The sequence below is a fragment of the Chelonoidis abingdonii genome, chromosome 9, assembly GCF_003597395.2.
Source record: "Chelonoidis abingdonii isolate Lonesome George chromosome 9, CheloAbing_2.0, whole genome shotgun sequence".
Lineage (NCBI taxonomy): Eukaryota > Metazoa > Chordata > Testudines > Testudinidae > Chelonoidis > Chelonoidis abingdonii.
Genome location: NC_133777.1, coordinates 63,656,361 through 63,674,048, shown reverse-complemented (window position 1 = coordinate 63,674,048; position 17,688 = coordinate 63,656,361). Strand labels below are relative to the sequence as shown.

Here is a 17,688-nt window from a genome sequence, read left to right as displayed (position 1 = left end):
GACAGCTACGGTCAGTGGGAATCAATTTGGAGTGGGCAAATCTACTGTGGGGGTGCTGTAATGCAAGTAGCCAAAGCAAATCGTTAAGCTGCTGTCTACGAAAGGCTGTGACCTTCTTGGAAACGTTGCAGGTGATAGTGGATGGCTTTGCTGCAATGCGATTCCTAACTGTAGGGGGGCATAGATGGACCCATATCCCTATTCTGCCCCAGAGCGCCAGGGCAACCCAGTAACGTAAATCGCAAGGGGTACTTTTCAATGGTGCTGCAAGCCACTGGTGCGATCACAAGGGACGTTTCACCAACATCCACGTGGATGGCCAGGAAGGGTTCATGACGCTCGTGTCTTCAAGAAGCACTACTCTGTTTAAACAGGCTTGGTGCAGCAAGGGAATTACTTCCCAGGGACCAGAAAATAACCGTTGGGATGTGAATGCCTGTCTTATCCTGGGTGACCCAGCCTATTCCCTTTGATGCCATGGCCTCATGAAGCCATACACAGGCAGCCTGGACAGTGGTCAGGAGCTGTTCAACTAGACAGGCTGAGCAAGTGCAGGATGGTGGTAGAATGGATGTGCATTTAGCCATTTAAAGGCGCGTGGCGAACATTATTTACTCGCTCAGACCTCAGCCAAACCAATGTCCCATTTGTTGTATCTGCTGCTTGCTGTGTGCTCCACAATCTCTGTGAGAGTAAGGGGGAGACATTTATGGCGGGTGGGAGGTCTGAGGGCAAATCACCTGGCCGCTGAAGTACGAGCAGCCAGGAGACCAGGGCGATTAGGAAGAGCACACCAGGAGGCGGTGCACATCAGAGAAGTCTGAAAACTAGTTTCAGCACTGGGCCAGGGTTACGGTGTGACTGCTGTGTTTGTTTCCCCTTGATGAACCCTCCCCCTTGATTGACTCATTCCCTGTAAGCAACCCCCCTTCCCTTTACTTACAGGCTTGCTGAAGGAAATAAAGTCAGTATCGTTTTTAAAAATCATGTAATTCTTTATTAAAAGTCATATTGTTTAAAAATCATGTATTCTTTCTTAAAAAGTCATTCCCTGTAAGCAACCACCCCTCCCCCATTTTGGATGTATTTCTTTATTAAAAAGTAATTATAAAAAGAGCAGAGAATTATCAAGGTATCTCTGCCTTGCTGCTGCTTTGGGAGGAGAGGAATTAGGAGGGAAGGAAAGGCCATTAAGCTCATTTCACGTAATGACAGCCTTTTGCTTGGACTGTCCAGGGGGGTGGAGTGCGGGTGCAGAAAGCCTTCCCCCACGCGTTCTTACACGTTCTGGGTGAGGAGAGATATGGAACGTGGGGAGCTTTGAGGGTGGTAAACATGGGCTGCAGCGGCACTCTGTAAGCCCGCCCTGCTCTTCTGAAGATCCACCATGCGTTGGAGGATTCAGTTTGAGCACGCAGCAGCAGCGTTGCATCCCGTCCACCGCTGATCTTCCTGCCTACACCTCTCCATTCGAGCGTCTCTCCTATCCTCCGTTCACTGGCATCTTTCCTGTACTTTGCTAGCACATCCTTCCACTCCATTCTGATGAGCTCTGTCATTGCGTGTTACTTCCATGATTTCTGAGAACATTTATTCATGTTCTCTTCCTCCTCCGCCTTATCTGAGCTAGCTTTGGGATGGGTAGGGAGGCCGGACAACTGTGCAGCTGCATGGGGGAGGGAAAAGAGGGAGAGAAGTATGTAAAAGAGATACATTTACAGAACAATGCTTGTACTCTTTCACAGTGATCACACTATCCACCTTACATAGCACATGTGATTTCACTAAAAGGTCGCAGATTTTGCATCGTTTAATATTGAGTGCCTGTGCTCTGGTGTTGCAGATCTCACAGACGCAGTCCAGGCATCCAAATTAAGCTTCCATGCGCCCATGGTAAGGCTTTCTGTTTGACTTTCTCCAGCGTTCATATACACAGTGATCTATGATGCCTTGTTCTGTTAAGAGGAACCAGCAACCCCAAACCCCCCTCTTTCCCCTCCTCCCCACCGCATGGCTGCTGATCATGTAAATCACTGGTTAATGATCGTGGTTGGTACCTGGGAAAGATTCTCTGCTCGCCAAACGCTGAGAAACTCAGCGCTAATCATTCCTCCTCCTCTCCCCGCTTTGCTACGAGCAAGGAAGGATTAAGCGGCTGGCCCAGTAGGAAAATCGCCATGTCTGCCCCCTAATATAAATGGTGCCTGTGGGATAGTCGTTCCGTAGCTATCCTAGTTGCTCAGTCTCCCCACCCTTGAATTCTGGGTTGAAGCCAGTGCCTGATGGGGCAGAATCATTGTCGGGTTGTTCTGGGTACAGCCTTACCCTCCTTTGTGAAGCAGCAGACAACATTTACGCCTTTTTCCCTGGGTGAACTGAGGCAAATGACGCCATAGCACAGCAAGCAATGGACCTGCTGAGATCAGTAACGCTATCGTGAACGTTGGTCAACCTCCAGAACTCTCGTGCTGTCTATGCTGAACATGAACTGCAAAGGCAAGGAGAGGAGAGCAGCTACGGCAGCCGACGGCGCAGAGCGATGAGCGTGTGACACTGAATTCTCCCTAACCGCGGGCCCGCGTGTGTTGGAGCTACTGCTGGTAATGGGGCAGATTCTACCCATTGTGAATGCGATTTTAGGTGTCGGGAAACAAGCAGCGTGGTGGGACCGCATAGTTTTGCAGGTGTGGGACGATTCCTAGTGGCTGCAAAAACTTTCGCATGCGTAAGAGATGATGTCTTTGAAGATTATAGTGACATGCTTTCCCTGCCCTGAAACGCATATATATAAGATGGAGCCAGCCTCACAGTGAGAGAAGCGAGTGGAATTAGCGCTTGGAGCTTGAAAGCACGAGAAGCTACCGGTCAGTGGGAACTCAATTTGGAGTGGGCAATCTTGTGGGGGCTTGCTGTAATGCAAGTAGCTCAATACAATCGTTAAGCTGCTGCTACGAAAGGCTGTGACTCTGAAACGTGCGAGGTGATAGTGGGATGGTTTGCTGCAGGGATTCATAGACTCTGTAGGGGGGCCATAGTGGAATCCTATCGTGTGGCCCCAGAGCCGGGAGAAGGAGCAACCAGTATCGTAGAATCGGCAAGCGGTAAGTATTTCAATGGTGCTGGCAAGCATGGTGGATCAGCTGTGGCAGTATCACCACAGATCCTCGTGGGATGGCCAGGAGGGTTCATGACGCTCGCGTATTCAGAAGCCTACTCTTGTTTAAAACAGCTGCAGCAAGGGAATTACTTCCCAGACAGAAATAATTTGCGTCCACACTATTCCGAAGTAGCAATATCGATTTTAGCGCTACTCTTCTCGTCGGGGAGGAGTACAGAAATAGATTTAAAGAGCCGTCTATATCGATATAAAGGGTGTTGTAGTGTGGACGGGTACAGCGTTAAATCGATTTAACGCTCTTTAAATCGATTTAAACGCGTAGTGTAGACCAGGCCTAAGAATACATTTTTTTCCCTAGTGAAGGCAAAGCCTAAGGGAAGGTTAATGTATGAGGGTGATAAAGGAGGAAGACAGCTACTAGGGGCAATGAGCATTGCTTGGGTGGGAAACGAAAGTTGTACGAGATTGGGCACATCTACAAATGTGTATTGGGGGCCATTTCAGATTTTTGGCTGGGGGGGTGGGGGCAGTAATGTATCATTATACACCTTCAGCTCCCACAGGGTCTTTGAGTGTTTGGTACTTTGCTGAATCAGAACCTATATGGATAACCATCTACCAAATCAGAAATCTGTGTTATACCAACACTTTTTACACAACAACAGAGAGTCCTGTGGCACCTTATAGACTAACAGACATACTGGAGCATTAGTCTATAAGATGCCACAGGACTCTTGTTGCTTTTTACAGATCCAGACTAACAGGGCCACCCCTCTGATACTTTTTACACAATGTTATTCTCTCTCTTATTTATAGCCAGGGCTTAGATACAACTGTTGTTCTAGATAGCTTTCTATACTATCCTAATCATCGTAGTATCCAAGAACCTTCCTATAGTCCATTACACAACATGATAAACGTGATTTGTGATGGGTGCTGCAAATAAGCCTAAAATCAGAAAGATTATAGACATAAATATAAATAGTGTTTGTCCAAATGCCACAAAAAATAGGCTTACGACTACTCAGATATAAAAAGGATTAAGTGTTAAACTGAAATTAGATGCTTCATTTTAAAGTCTAGTTTACCTGATATCTTCATCTTTTAGTTTCCTGGCTGCCTGTTTGGACAACTTAATCTGCAAGTCCAGTCTATGTAGAAAATCTTTGGCAGATAATTCTTCAGGTGCAGCAGGTTGATTGTCAGGTTCTTGAGGACTGGGAGAAGAACTACTCTCTTCCTGAACTGTCACTGGTCCTTCACCACAAAGAGAAACGTCAATAATTTCATTCTCAGGCGATTCCAGCGAATTAAGTCCATTGAACAATAATGGCTTCTCTGTTATAACTGGAATATTCAGGGTTTTCCTCAGGAATATACAGTCATTAGTAAATAGTTTATTTGCCCTTTTTATTTGTTCCATCTGGAAGAAAGAAGAGAAAACAATAAAATTGAAGCAGTACTGATTTCTGTAACGTACAGAATGCCACCATCCTCAAAACACACAGCAGTCAAGCAGTTTTATAAGTAAAGACTTTTCTTGAAACAATTACTTTATCTTAATTTAGAATATAAAAGGAGCTACTGAATTTAGAACAATTATTCTCAACTAATACCTCAACCCCAATATAACACAACCCAATATAACATGAATTCAGCTATAACGTAGTAAAGCAGTGCTCCGGAGTGGGGCTGCGCACTCTGGAGGATCAAAGCAAGTTTGATATATAACATGGTTTCACCTATAATGTGGTAAGATTTTTTTGGCTCCCGAGGACAACGTTATATCAGGGAAGAGTTGTATGTTCTGTCTTGCCATTAACTCAGCCTTTTTGCTTTGCTTTCTTTGTCCAGGCACTAGCCTTTATGCTACTGGAAGTCTCCCTAAGGGTACATTTTTTTGTTCTACCTAAAGAACCTTTCCCTAAATTTGAGTATTCCATTCTCTTTACAACCCAGATTTAGGCCATCTTTGCTCAGCAAAGAATACACAATAATGCAGCGAAAAAGCTGCATTATTTTGCATTCATGTTGGGGGCAGTCTGAGACAGCAACCCCCAGAGAACCGACGAAATTACCTAAAGTATAAGTATTCCCAGCATGTGAAGGTGTTTAGGGCTTCAAGGGTACATTAAGATGTCTAGACCATATAGCTGACTGCCTATCTTGAAAGACCCAAAAATAGTGAACTTCCTGGGTTTTAGAGACACCAAATGAAAGTTTAATCTGTGGTGCCGCTCCCCGCTTTGGTGTGTTTGGTTTTATATAAATGCAGAGATCTCTAATTAGGTCCTGAACTTGGCCCCATATTTTGTGAGAACAGTAGTGTAGGTGGTCACTTCCTGGCCAAAACCAACCATTGGAATTCTACAGCATGAACAGTAGCTACCCTCCTTATTTTACCCAATCAATTTATACAAATATCAAAATGCAACTTGGAGGTCCTACCACTGGGTGATCCATCTTGATCTCAAGTAACCTGCCCAACGCACAACAGAAACTGACATCTCAGTGGGCCCATCTTTCTATCATTATGGGTAGGGGCCCCACGGATTCTGCAGCTGCAGAATTTGCCATGACAGTCACCCATAGCTGCACAATCTCAGCTTTCAGTTTCGTCTGTAATTGTTTCTAGCCCTAGAATCTTAAAAACAGGAACTAAATGCAAACTGATGAAGTGATGACTGCAGAGAGCCTGAAACAACAGTTCTGAGAAGTGTGAGCTGCTTCATTCATCTCTATCAGGACCTCGTGGTTCCCAGGATTTCATGGCTGTGGAATTTGCCATTTTCTAAGATGTTATGGAATTTAGCATTTTTGCACTAGAATCTGACATTCTGCTACATCCAAGCATGTGAAATGTTATTTTAATCTCCCTATCTTGTTAGGACCTGCCTGCAAGTGCCTCTTGCTCTCCAACATTCCCCACAAGGGAGAGTCAGCTGGATCATAGTGCACTCCCTACACTACTCCCATTTCACTAGGTAGTATAGGTTGCAAAACCAGAGCTGGAGCCCCAGCTTCCAGTCTGGAGAACATCTCAGGGCCAAGGCCCCAAAAGCCACCAAAGCATACAGAATCATCTACTTGCTTGATACCAAAATTCTGATTACACTGGTAACTGGAAGGCATGACTTTCTTTAAAGGAGAAATCAATCTACAGAATTGTAGCACAAAGGCTGAAACCCAATATGTCTATCATGACTTGCATTTGTAAAAGAACTAGCAAAATGACAGCTGATAAATAATGCATCCTAAAGCTGTTTATTATGCTTCATTGTAACTCTGCCAGTGAAGGTTTGTTCTTCCTCCCTGGTTAAGTATATCTTCTTGTGGCCTTTCAGAGAGCCCATGTATTTTAGTGGTAGGCGTAAGGGACCCCTATGTTTTAATCTCCACTATAAAATTCTGTGAGTAGTCTTGGGTACGTCGCTTGAGAACTGCTGACTAAGTTCTGCCTTCAGTTACACTCACAGAACTCCAGTGCCTCCAATAAGGATTCACAGGTGTAAATGTGAGTGGAATTTGACACTGTTACCTTTCCTATGTTGGGAAAATTCATAAGCATTTCTCTGCACTGGCATAAGTCCACCTGTAGTAAAAATAGGTGAAGTTTGGAAGTTGTAATGCAAACAGGGTACAGGTATTTTAACCTTAATGTTGTTCAACCCTGGAACTGGACAATCTGGTGGTAAATAACGTTTTTTAACACAGCCATAGGTGAAGCTGTACCGAGGCAGAAAATGCTTATGAACTTTCCTATTACACATGCACCCTATGTTTGGAGAAAACAAACAGTAAAATAAAAATACAAATAGTAGTCACTTATTTAGGGATGTTGCAAGGGATTAGGGTGACTAGATGCCCCAATTTTATAGGGACAGTCCTGATTTTTAGGTTTTTCTTATAAGCTCCTATTACGCACGCACACACCCCCGTCCTGATTTTTCACATTTCCTATCTGGTCACCCTACAAGGAATTAATGTTTACATTGAAGAAAGCGCACACCTTCTTGGCTTTGTAGGAACAACATTCAACAATATTCTAGCCATCATCCTTTTAATTCCCACAATTACGTACCCACACTCACTTATTCTCTTAGAATATTTTGACTAAAAATTTTATTTGATGTTTAACAGAATCAGCTTGATAGATCTTTACAAATATGATTTATAAACATCAAAATTTTCCCAGATTAGGAGATTACACTAAGGATCACAAATTAACATCTCCACCCCACCCCCATTCAATCTCTCATCAGTGGTAGGCTTCATCTACACTACATTACCCTTGTTCAGAACAGGTCTAGATGACAGTGACTATCAGCACTAGTGCTCCCATCATTGCTACAACCAATGGGAGCAATAAGGAAGGGAGCCATAGCAGAAAGCTTTTGTTTAAAGTGGGGTACATGAATAAGGTCTTGGATATCCTTTTCCCTATATGGCATGTGAATAGAATGACAAGAGCAACTTGAAAGATACCTATGGTAGATAAACATGATGCCCCATGTGGTAGCCAGCACTCTTCTGCTGAAGGGCAAATATGTGGACCTTTTGTTTCCTTTAAAGACAATCAATACCTCTTCTTAAACAGCTGGAGGAAGTCATTGTTAGAGGTGCAAGTTCATCCTCCTCACCTTCTCAAGAGATGAGGATGTTGCATTCACACTACTCTGAGCCCCTACTGAAGTAAGACCTGATCCAACTCCCATCAGTCAGACGCTCTCAGAAACGTCAGTGACTTGGTTTAGCCCTATGAGGCAGAGCCAAGTGTGACTGGGATTGCTGCTAATGCACTTTTCATTTTATAAGGCATATACAAAGATTCTTTAATAAAATTTGATCCTAAGTTTCTATTTTAAAAAAATCTTCTGTTTACATTATGGGAGTGTTAAAACTCTAAAGCCTTTACTCAAGACTTGGTAAATTAAGGAGACTGCTAGGAATGTCTGGTAGATAGCAAATGGGAGCGAAAAATTAGTACTTACTACTTATACTGTCACAATGGCAATTTAAATAGGGAGAACTAAAAAAGGCACATCTTGACATCTGAAATTGAGGGCTAGATTACTATTTTGTTTCAGGTGTATTCTTTGACAGGTCTGGCTCGAAATGTATTTTAAGTAATTTAAATACAAATTAAAAATTGAGCTTAATTTTTTAATGTTAGTATTCCATGCTATAATGCCATCCTGAAATACTGAAGTTCCTATTTAGAAATACATTTATACAAATTCATTAATTAAATTGAACTACAATGCACTAGTCCCAGTTCTGAATAAAAACCAAATTTAAACATTTCCAACACCATTTGTCACTAGATGTGAGAAGGGTTTTTTTAATGTGTGAGAAATAAGTTACAATGGTGAGCGTATAAATAAACTAATGGCAAACCAATTCAGCTTATTCACAAAGCCTTAGTGAGTCAGATTCTGCTTTTACACCAAAAAAAAACCCAGAGTAACTCCACTGACTTCCACAGCATTACTCCTATCAGTAAGGAATAATCAGGATTTGACTCCAAGTAGAGTTACTCTTCTTCCCAAAAGGAAATAAAGACTTTGACCTTATTCACAATGGGAGCCAAATATTGTTAATTACAACTGTATATCAAAAGCTGTTGCTAGAAGGTTTTTGGTATGTTTTCCCTTAGGGCAGCTGAAATTTGGTCTGAAAACTATTATGACATGATGCTAGAGACAGCAGGTGGTGGTTTGCATGGGTAATGTATGGCACATCTTATGTATTATGGCTCACAAGAAAAAAAATATTCTTAACTATGCTGATCTGGAAAAGCGTATTAGAAACAACCATGTACAGGTTCCTGGAGCCTGCACAGTGGACTAGGCTACATGGTCATGTTGTAGATATTAATCTGAGATTATTTTTTTAAGGGATGGTTGTGGATGCATTACTGCAGCAATACATTTACTAGAGATTCACACCTGGATGAAGATTCCCTATCTATGGTCATCTTATTCACAGCTGGCCTAGCATTTCTTCATCTATTCCTGCAACTCTCCTTTAACACATGGCCAGGGAGGGACTGAGCCCTCCTCCATCACAAATCACTGGCTCATGGAGGGCTAGGCATTAACTCTCTCATCACCTTACTGTCCCCCAAAACTTGCATGTGATGAGGAGGAATTTTTCCTCTCTATGCTCCCTTGTTATCTCACCCCATCTCTCTTACAACCTCATTTGACTCATATCTAACCAAGGATTCCTGTCACTCTCCATCCCATTTCTTCTGCCTGACAGCTATGGTTCCCAACCATCCAGGCTTCCCTCCAGGAAATAAAGATTAATCTTTAATTAAAGATATCATGTGATGAAAACGCCAAGAATACATCCAACCAAAACTGGCAACTCTACTCACAGCTGGCTAAGGATTTCCCACACTGCAGCTCCTGTACCATATAGCTGGCTGGGTATTCCTCCTTCACTCCATGGCCAGACCCCAAGTGGCTTACACCTCGCCAGGGATCCCTCCTCCCGCAGCTGCGCGGTCTCACCCAGGCCTAGGAATTCCTCCCCCACTCCCATTGGCCTGGCCCATTAATTATATTCTGGTAGCTCCAGACTGCAGCTGAGTTCAGGGCCCGCGCACACGTGGTGCAGTCGGGCCCAGCATTTACACTGAGGCGAGGAAGGGTTGCGACGACTCCTCTACAAATTCGGACCCGCCCATTATCCCAGGGACCGAGCAGTCTTTCGGCGCGGCGCCTCGCCCACAAGCCCATCCTTCCTCGCGCCTGGCCAGGCGGCCTCTACTCAGGGCTCGGGGTCCCGGACCTGCCCGCCCGCCTCTGGCGCCAGTGGGGCCTCGCCTTCCCAGCGCCCCCCGGCCGCCCTTACCGTAACTCCATACTTGAGCGCGATGCCCTGCAGCGTGTCTCCGGCGCTGAGGCGATGCTCCAGGTAGCGCTCCGCCAGGGGGGCCGCTACGCTGGCTGTGCTGCCGTACGAGCGGATCTTGGTGCGGGCCAGGCTCTGCGACAGCTCGGCCTCCGACTCGGACTCGGAGCCAGAGCGGGCGGCCGGGGGCTCCTCCCGCAGGGAGAGCGGCACTGGCGGGAACTCTGCCATGACCAGCGGCTCCGTTAGGGCTGCGCGAGCCGAGCAATGGGCATGGCAGGCCGCGGAGGCACTCGAGTCACAGCAGCCGGGGGCGGCTGAGACCGGCCAAGCGCCAATGACACCACAGCAGTCAGGGCAACGGGGGGGGTAAGTGCGCGGCCCCAGGTGGAATTGTGTCTACCGTCTGCGCACGCGCAACCCCTTGCTGCGGCTCTAAGGAGCTTGCGCGAAGCCTGTGCGCATGCGTAGTAGAGAAGTGAAGCGCAGCTGAGGCTTCTGCCCTTCTCCCGGAGTTTCGCTGTGTTCTGCGTCCTGTCCTGCATCGCAGCGACAGCGCCGGGAGGGGGAGAAGATGCTGAGCGAGGGGCAGGTGCGGAATGGAGGGTAGCGACTGGAGGGGATGGGGAAGAGCTGTGTGGAGTCGCAGGGGGGCAGTGGAGGAGCAGATCTGGGGTTCAGGTAGCAAACTTGGAGGAGTAGGTCTGGGTGGGAAGCAAGTGGGTTGGGGATGAAAACAGGGGATGTGATGGGGGGATGTTCAGGACCTTGGTAAAATACTGTTTTGATCAGTCACATCACTTATTGCTGACAGAATAGGAACATAAATTAACAGATGCCAAGCCCACATAACCCAGGGCCCTCTGGAGTGCTGGCGGGAGTTCCATAGAGGGACATCCTACAATATTTTTACTAATATTAAGGGGTTACCTGAATGTAATATATACACATAAAAATAACCTAACAAAGATTTTTAGCTGACTTCTGTGTATGTTTCAGGGCTTGTTTAAACATGGAGAAATCCTTGATTAACTATCCCTAATTAATTCCACAGTAGTGCGTTCTTATTCTGGAATAATGGTTTTTCTGATGTGAGTCAAGCAAAAGAGGAATAATGCACTCTTAAGGCTTGTCTACACTGGCAAGTTTTGTCGCCAAAAACTGCAAGAGTGGACACAGTACAATGGAACCTTTGTTGAGAAAGACACCCAGTTTTGGTGACAAAAAACTTCCACCCGTACGAGAGACTTTTGTCTTTTCCCCACCCTTTATTGTCAACAAAGAGCCAGTGTAGAGACTGCTGGTTGTTTTGTCGACAGAATTGGCTTCTGCCAATATCCCACAATGCCTACCCTGATTGGTCAGTGTTTTGATCTCTGCTGCCCTGCAGGCATGCATCCTTCCCCTCTCAAAGCTCCGGGAAGTATCTGTATGATGCTCCGTTTGAGGAACAAACAAAGAGCAAATCTTTGGAATGCTCCTATTCTGCCCTGAACTAGGAACAGAGCAGTAGGTAGACTGCTGTGCTGCTTTGCCATTTCTGAGCACTGAGAGCTCACAGAGCTGCTCATGATGTTGCTCTCGGCAGCTGAGGGGGTTGTGGGAGAATTCAGAGAGAATCCCAAGATGTGCAGCGATCAGCTCTTCCTTCCCACAACACTGCACTGTGGGATCCATACCAATGGTTCATTGCTCACCCTGTCAATGATGGTGTCCCCAATGTGGATGTGATCTGTCAACAGAGGCACAAGTGTGAACACCCTTTGGCGATTTTTGTTTTGTCGTCTTTTGGGTGTTGACATATGTTATGTCAACAAAACTTGATAGTGTAGACAAGCCCTTATTCCAGAATAAGTGCATACATGAAGGCTTGGGCTACATTTATGCTAGCATAGGTATGTCAGTCAGGTACAGTAGCGACATAGCTATGCCAACAAAAAACCCAGTGTAGATGCAGCTGTGCCGATAGAAGAGTGATACTGTCAGTATCGCTAATGTGGTTTTGGGAGATGGTGTTTCGACCCCAGTAGAAACACTTCTGTATCAGCATATGCTGCATCTACACTAAGGCTCTGCAGTGTAGACATAGTCAAAGTTAATCAGGGATAGTGAATATTTCAGTGAGAGTTTGTCTACATATGGCATTATCTGCAGTATAGTCATATGCAAACCTTAAACAAATAAAGCTATTTATTGCCAATACATATGCAGACAACTTACATTTCCATAAACAAATCAGAGTGCATTGGCAGGGCACGCTTTCAGAAGGAAAACTGAACAGTTTTCTTCGCAATTTCTTACACTCTCTCAGTGCGGCCTGCATCATATTATAAGTGCATGTTGATATTCAAGAAGCAAGTCAGTTTCTGAATTGTGAGATTCCATGATTTGACATTCAACATCAGGTTATTGCTTTCCACAATGAATGTATGATTAATTCTCATTACACTTAATTTCAATATGCAAATCTGTCTTCATAATTTTCCCATTAAAGTTAATAATGATTGGACAAAGGTGTATAATAGCTATGTAGTGATAAATAAAAAAGTGATTAATGCAATTTTTCCTATTTAGAAAGGTAACTGTTGTATTTTGATAGCACACATAATACAATTTTATAATTTCATTAAATATTTGTAAGATGTAACTTTAAGTACAACTTGATTTTGCTGTGTGTAGATTGTTGTTAACTTTATGGCTGTGCCTGTAATCCCCTAATGTTATTGGCTAAAAACACATACAGAATTGACTACAGCCAAAATCCCAAGACCCAAATCCTCTAACGAGGATTTTTAACAAGGTTCTGTGGCCTGTAATGTGCAGGAGGTCAGACTAGATGATCATTCTGGTACCTTCTGACTTTAAAGTCTATTAATCTATTTTCCCAAGATTATTTTATTTATAATTTTTCCTATAGTCTAACAGTCAAACTAAAAGCAATTCTGTCTTTTAATTATGCTGACAGTGATACAGGCAGCATTTCTGTATGGCCATAATATGAATAACCAGTGATAAAAAATTAGGAATTTGGATCTTGGCCATAGCAGTGATGAGATTATCAAACCAGATTGAAGGGTGAACTCATTTGCATTGTGGCCCACGTTCAAAAGAGAGACGTCTTTGCAGTGGTTCTCAGACTTTTTTCCATCAAGCTCTACTTTTTTTTTTAAGGAAATGACCTTAGGCCTGACCCTCCCATGGGCTAGAGGCCAAATGAGAGATTATTATCCAAAAGGGGAAGAATAGGTTATCAAATATTTAGATATGTTAGCTGTATTCAAGTTGGCAGGGCCCAAATAAATTCATTTTAGGGTACTTAAGGAACTCGCTAAAGCAATGGTTTTCAATCCTTTTTCATTTGCGGCCCTTAAAAAATTTCAGAGTCTCTGAACCACTGGTTGAAAACTGTTGTTCTTTGGTAATGACAGCCTTTCACAGACTCCATAGACACAGTCTGTGTGTGGACCCCAGGTTGAAAACCACTGAGCTAAAGCAATCTTGGAAGCATTATTAATTATCATTGGAACACATGGGGGATGGATGAGGTCTCAGAAGACTGGAGAAGGGCAAACATAGTAGTGTACGATTTCACTTTATATTATTATTTTTTATTCCAAATATTTGCATGGTGAAAGTGATAAAAGAAATAGTATTTTTCAATTCACCTCATACAAGTACTGTAGTGCAATCTCTTTGTCATGAAAGTTGAATTGACAAATGTCGAATTAGGTACAAAAAATAACTGCACTCAAAAATAAAACAATGTAAAACTTTAGCGCCTACAAGTCCACTCAGTCCTACTTCTTGTTCAACCAATTGCTCAGACAAACAAGTTTGTTTACATTTACGGGAGATAATGCTGCCCACTTATTTACAACGTCACCTGAAAATGAGAACAGGCGTTCACATAGCACTTTTGTAGCTGGCATTGCAAGGTATTTATGTGCCAGATATGCTAAACATTCGTATGCCCCTTCATGCTTCGGTCACCATTCCAGAGAACATGCTTCCATGTTGATGATGCTCATTAAAAAAGTAATGCTTTAATTAAATTTGTGACTGAACTCCTTGGGAGAGAATTGTATGCCTCTGATTCTGTTTTACCCGCATTCTGCCATATATTCATGTTATAGCAGTCTCAGATGATGATCCAGCACATGTTTGTTTCAAGAATGCTTTCACTGCAGATTTGACAATATGCAAAGAAGGTACCAATCTGAGAAGTCTAAAATAGCTACAGCACTCAACCCAAGGTTTAAGAATCTGAAGTGCCATTCCAAAATCTGAGAGGGTTGAGGTGTGGAGCATGGTTTTAGAAGTCTTAAAAGAGCAACACTCTGATATGGAAACTAAAAAATCAACCTTTAGCTGGTGGCATCTGACTCAGATGATGAAAATGAACATGTGTTGGTCCACACTGCTTTGGTTAGTTGTCAAGCAGAACCCTTCATTAGCATTGATGCATGTCCTCTGGAATGATGATTGAAGCATGAAGGGATATATGAAACTTTAGCGCATCTGGCACATAAATATCTTGTGACACCAGCTAGAACAATGTAATGTGAACGCCTTTCTCACTTTCAAGTGACACTATAAACAAGAAGCAGGCAGCATTATCTCTCGTAAATGTAAACAAACTTGTTTGAGCAATTGGCTGAACAAGAAGTAGGACTGAGTGGACTTGTAGGCTCTAAAGTTTTACATTGTTTTATTTTTGAGTGCAGTTATTTTTTGTACCTAATTCTACATTTGTCAATTCAACTTTCATGACCAAGAGATTGCACTACAGTACTTGAATTACATGAATTGAAAAATATAATTTCTTTTGTTTTTATAGTGCAAATTTTGTAATAAAAATAAATATAGAGATCACTGTACACTTTGTATTCTGTATTGTAATTGAAATCAATATATTTGAAAATGTAGAAAACATCCAAAAATATTTAAATAAATGGTATTCAATTATTAACATCATGATTAATCATGTGATAAATTGTGATTATTTTTTTAATCATGATATTAATCACGATTAATTTTTTTAATCATTTGACAGCCCTAGTACCTATCTTTAAAAAGAGGAACAAAGAGGACCCTGGAAAGTATAGACCAGTCAGCCTAACTTTGATACTTGGAAAAATAGTGGAACAAAATATTGAACAACCAGTTTGGAAGCACCTACAAGGTAATAGAATTGTAAGGAATAGCCAGCATGAATTTGTCAAGAACAAATCATGCCAAACTAACCTAATTTCCTTCCTTGATAGGATTACTGTTTAATGGATAGGGGAGGAAGCAGTAGATGTGATATCTCTTGATTATAGTAAGGCTTTTAACACAGTCCCACATGACATTCTCAGAAGCAAACTAGGGAAATGCAGTCTAGATCAGTGGTTCTCAGCCAGGAGTCTGGGGCCCACTGGGGGATCCTGAACAGATTTTAGGAGGTCCACCAAGCAGGGCTAGCAACAGACTCACTGTGGCCCAGGGCAGAAAGCCAAAGCCCCGCTGAAGCCTGGGGTTCCAAGCCCCGCCACCCATGGCTGAAGCCGAAGCCTGAGCAACTTAGCTTCACGTGGCCCCCTGTAGGATGGGGTCCTGGGCAATTGCCCTGATTGCTACCCCTAATGGTGAACCTGTCTTTTATATGCAGAAAAATGTTGTTGTGGCATAGGTGGGCTTTGGAGTTTTTATAGCATATTGGGGGTGGGGGGAGAGCTCAGAAAGAAAAAGGTTGAGAACCCCTGATCTAGATGAATTTACTATAAGGTTGGTGCACAACTGATTGAAAGACTGTACTCCAAGTGTATTTATCAATTACAGTCATCCGATATGTTAAGGACTGTTCTAAAGAGGACAGTGATTAATTTTTCGTCCATGTCCACTGAAGATAGGGCAAGAAGTAATGGAATTAATCTGTAGCAAGGGAGGTTGAGGTTAGATATTAGGAAAAACTTTCTAACTATAGGGTTAGTTATGCTCTAGAATAGGGTTCCAAGGGTCGTTGTGGAATTCCCATCATTAGAGGTTTTTAAGAACAGATTGGACAAACACTTGTCAGAAACTGTATAGGTTTACTTCATCCAGCCTCAGTGCAAGGGGCTGGACTTGCTGACTTCTCAAAGTCCCTTCCAGCTCTCATTTTATGATTCTTTATGTCAAATTATTAGTGAAATATTCAAATGTTAAAACATATGCAATTATCATAGACTTTGTGATACGCTCTCTGTGAAATGGAAGAGTTGATTTCTATGCACAGAGCTTATCTGGTTGGGGAAATTTTGTCCCTAACTAAAACCAGAGAGGGTCCTGTAAATCTTCCCAGAGGAACAAGGGGTCAAGGGAAACAGGCTGAGGAGAGGGAGTGTACCCCCCAAGGAGATTACCAAGATTCCTGGGACTCTGTCTGCTGGCAGCTCAGGGATGAGGCATACTGTCCCTGATAGGGAGGGGGAGTCAAAGCAAACTCAGAGTCTGCCCAGCAACCAATAGGGAGTGAAATGTCCCTCCCAGGGAGTTCAGGGAAGGGAAGAAGTCATTTTTGAGTCAGTCTGGAGCTAGCCAGGGGAAGGGCAGGACTGTCTGTGTGGGGAGCTAGTAAGTCTCAGGCCTGCATGCAGAGTTCCCCCTGAGAACTGGCCTCTAGGGACCTGAAAGCAAGATCCCTCAGCTGGGCTTTTCCTTCTCTACTGATGATTCCGAGTTTGTAGAGTTTTGCTGGGAAACTTCCCCAGCCAGGCTGAGTTAGCCCTCCAGCTCCCTAGGTAGGGTGACCAGATGAGAGGAAGAAAATATCGGGACACATTGGAGGTGGGGGGTCGCCGGCAGAGAAAAAAAAAAAGCTGAGTGCTGCTGGCAGAGCAAAAAAAACCAAAAAACAAAAAAACCCCACCTAAATATCAGGACGGTCCCGATTTTATCAGGACATCTGGTCACCCTATCCCTAGGTGAGACCAGTCACCATATGGTCAGCTCTGCTCTGCCTGCTAGTTCAGGGCTGCTGCCTGCTGTGTGTGTGTCTGGATGCTGGGCTAGGAGACTACAATTTGAATTTTGGTTAAATTGTGTAATCTGCACCTGAGCCCTGCACCCCTTTGTGGTGAGGGGAAATCCTGGGACCAAAGCAGCCTGATTTCTGCCTGAAGAGGATCCCTGACAGCAGAGATCAGCCCCTCTGCAGTGACCGAGGAGTCCAGAGTCATCTCTGAACCTGAGGATCATTCATGGAGTTTGTGAGTGCACCATCTTTTAGTTAGTCAGGGAATTTGTTTTGGGGACTGTGTTCTCAAGCCAGGGAGTAAGGGTTTGGGGATTTTATAACCTGCTGCATATTAAACCTGTGGAGGGATTTACCATCTCCTCCCACTTGTGAGTCGTTTGGGCTGTACTGAACCCCGTCAGCCACACTGCTAAACCACTGCAGGGAAGACTTTTGTGGTCATAGGCCAACAAAGTAAGCGTACCAACGGGACACTAATCTTACATTTACTACCTCAAGTCACTTGACTGGGGAAAGTCACAGGTATTAGCAGCGTGGGCACCGGTGAACCTAACAATAGTGTTTTACCCTGTTACATTATACTTGTCTCCTGTTTAATGTAATTATTGTGTTGAATGTATTGTATGTGTTTCTGTTATTTCTTGGAAGTCTCCAACTATCTGGCAAGTAAGTGGGGATTACCCTGTGGTTAGAATTTTCCTTCCAATTGGCG

The 17,688-nt window shown here is 43.7% G+C and overlaps 1 protein-coding gene across 1 annotated transcript in view; it reads right to left on the bottom strand.

Annotated features, from left to right (window-relative positions):
* LYSMD2 (LysM domain containing 2) overlaps positions 1-10,572 on the bottom strand; it is a 29,706-nt gene extending 19,134 nt beyond the window's left edge. The window contains exons 1-2 of the mRNA XM_032778638.2: positions 9,980-10,572; positions 4,207-4,541 (exon numbers count right to left, since the gene is read on the bottom strand). Coding sequence (XP_032634529.1) covers positions 4,207-4,541; positions 9,980-10,210 — 566 coding nt within the window. The 5' untranslated portion in view covers positions 10,211-10,572. The remainder of the gene's footprint in view (positions 1-4,206; positions 4,542-9,979) is intronic.
* Between the last annotated feature and the right edge of the window lie 7,116 nt (positions 10,573-17,688).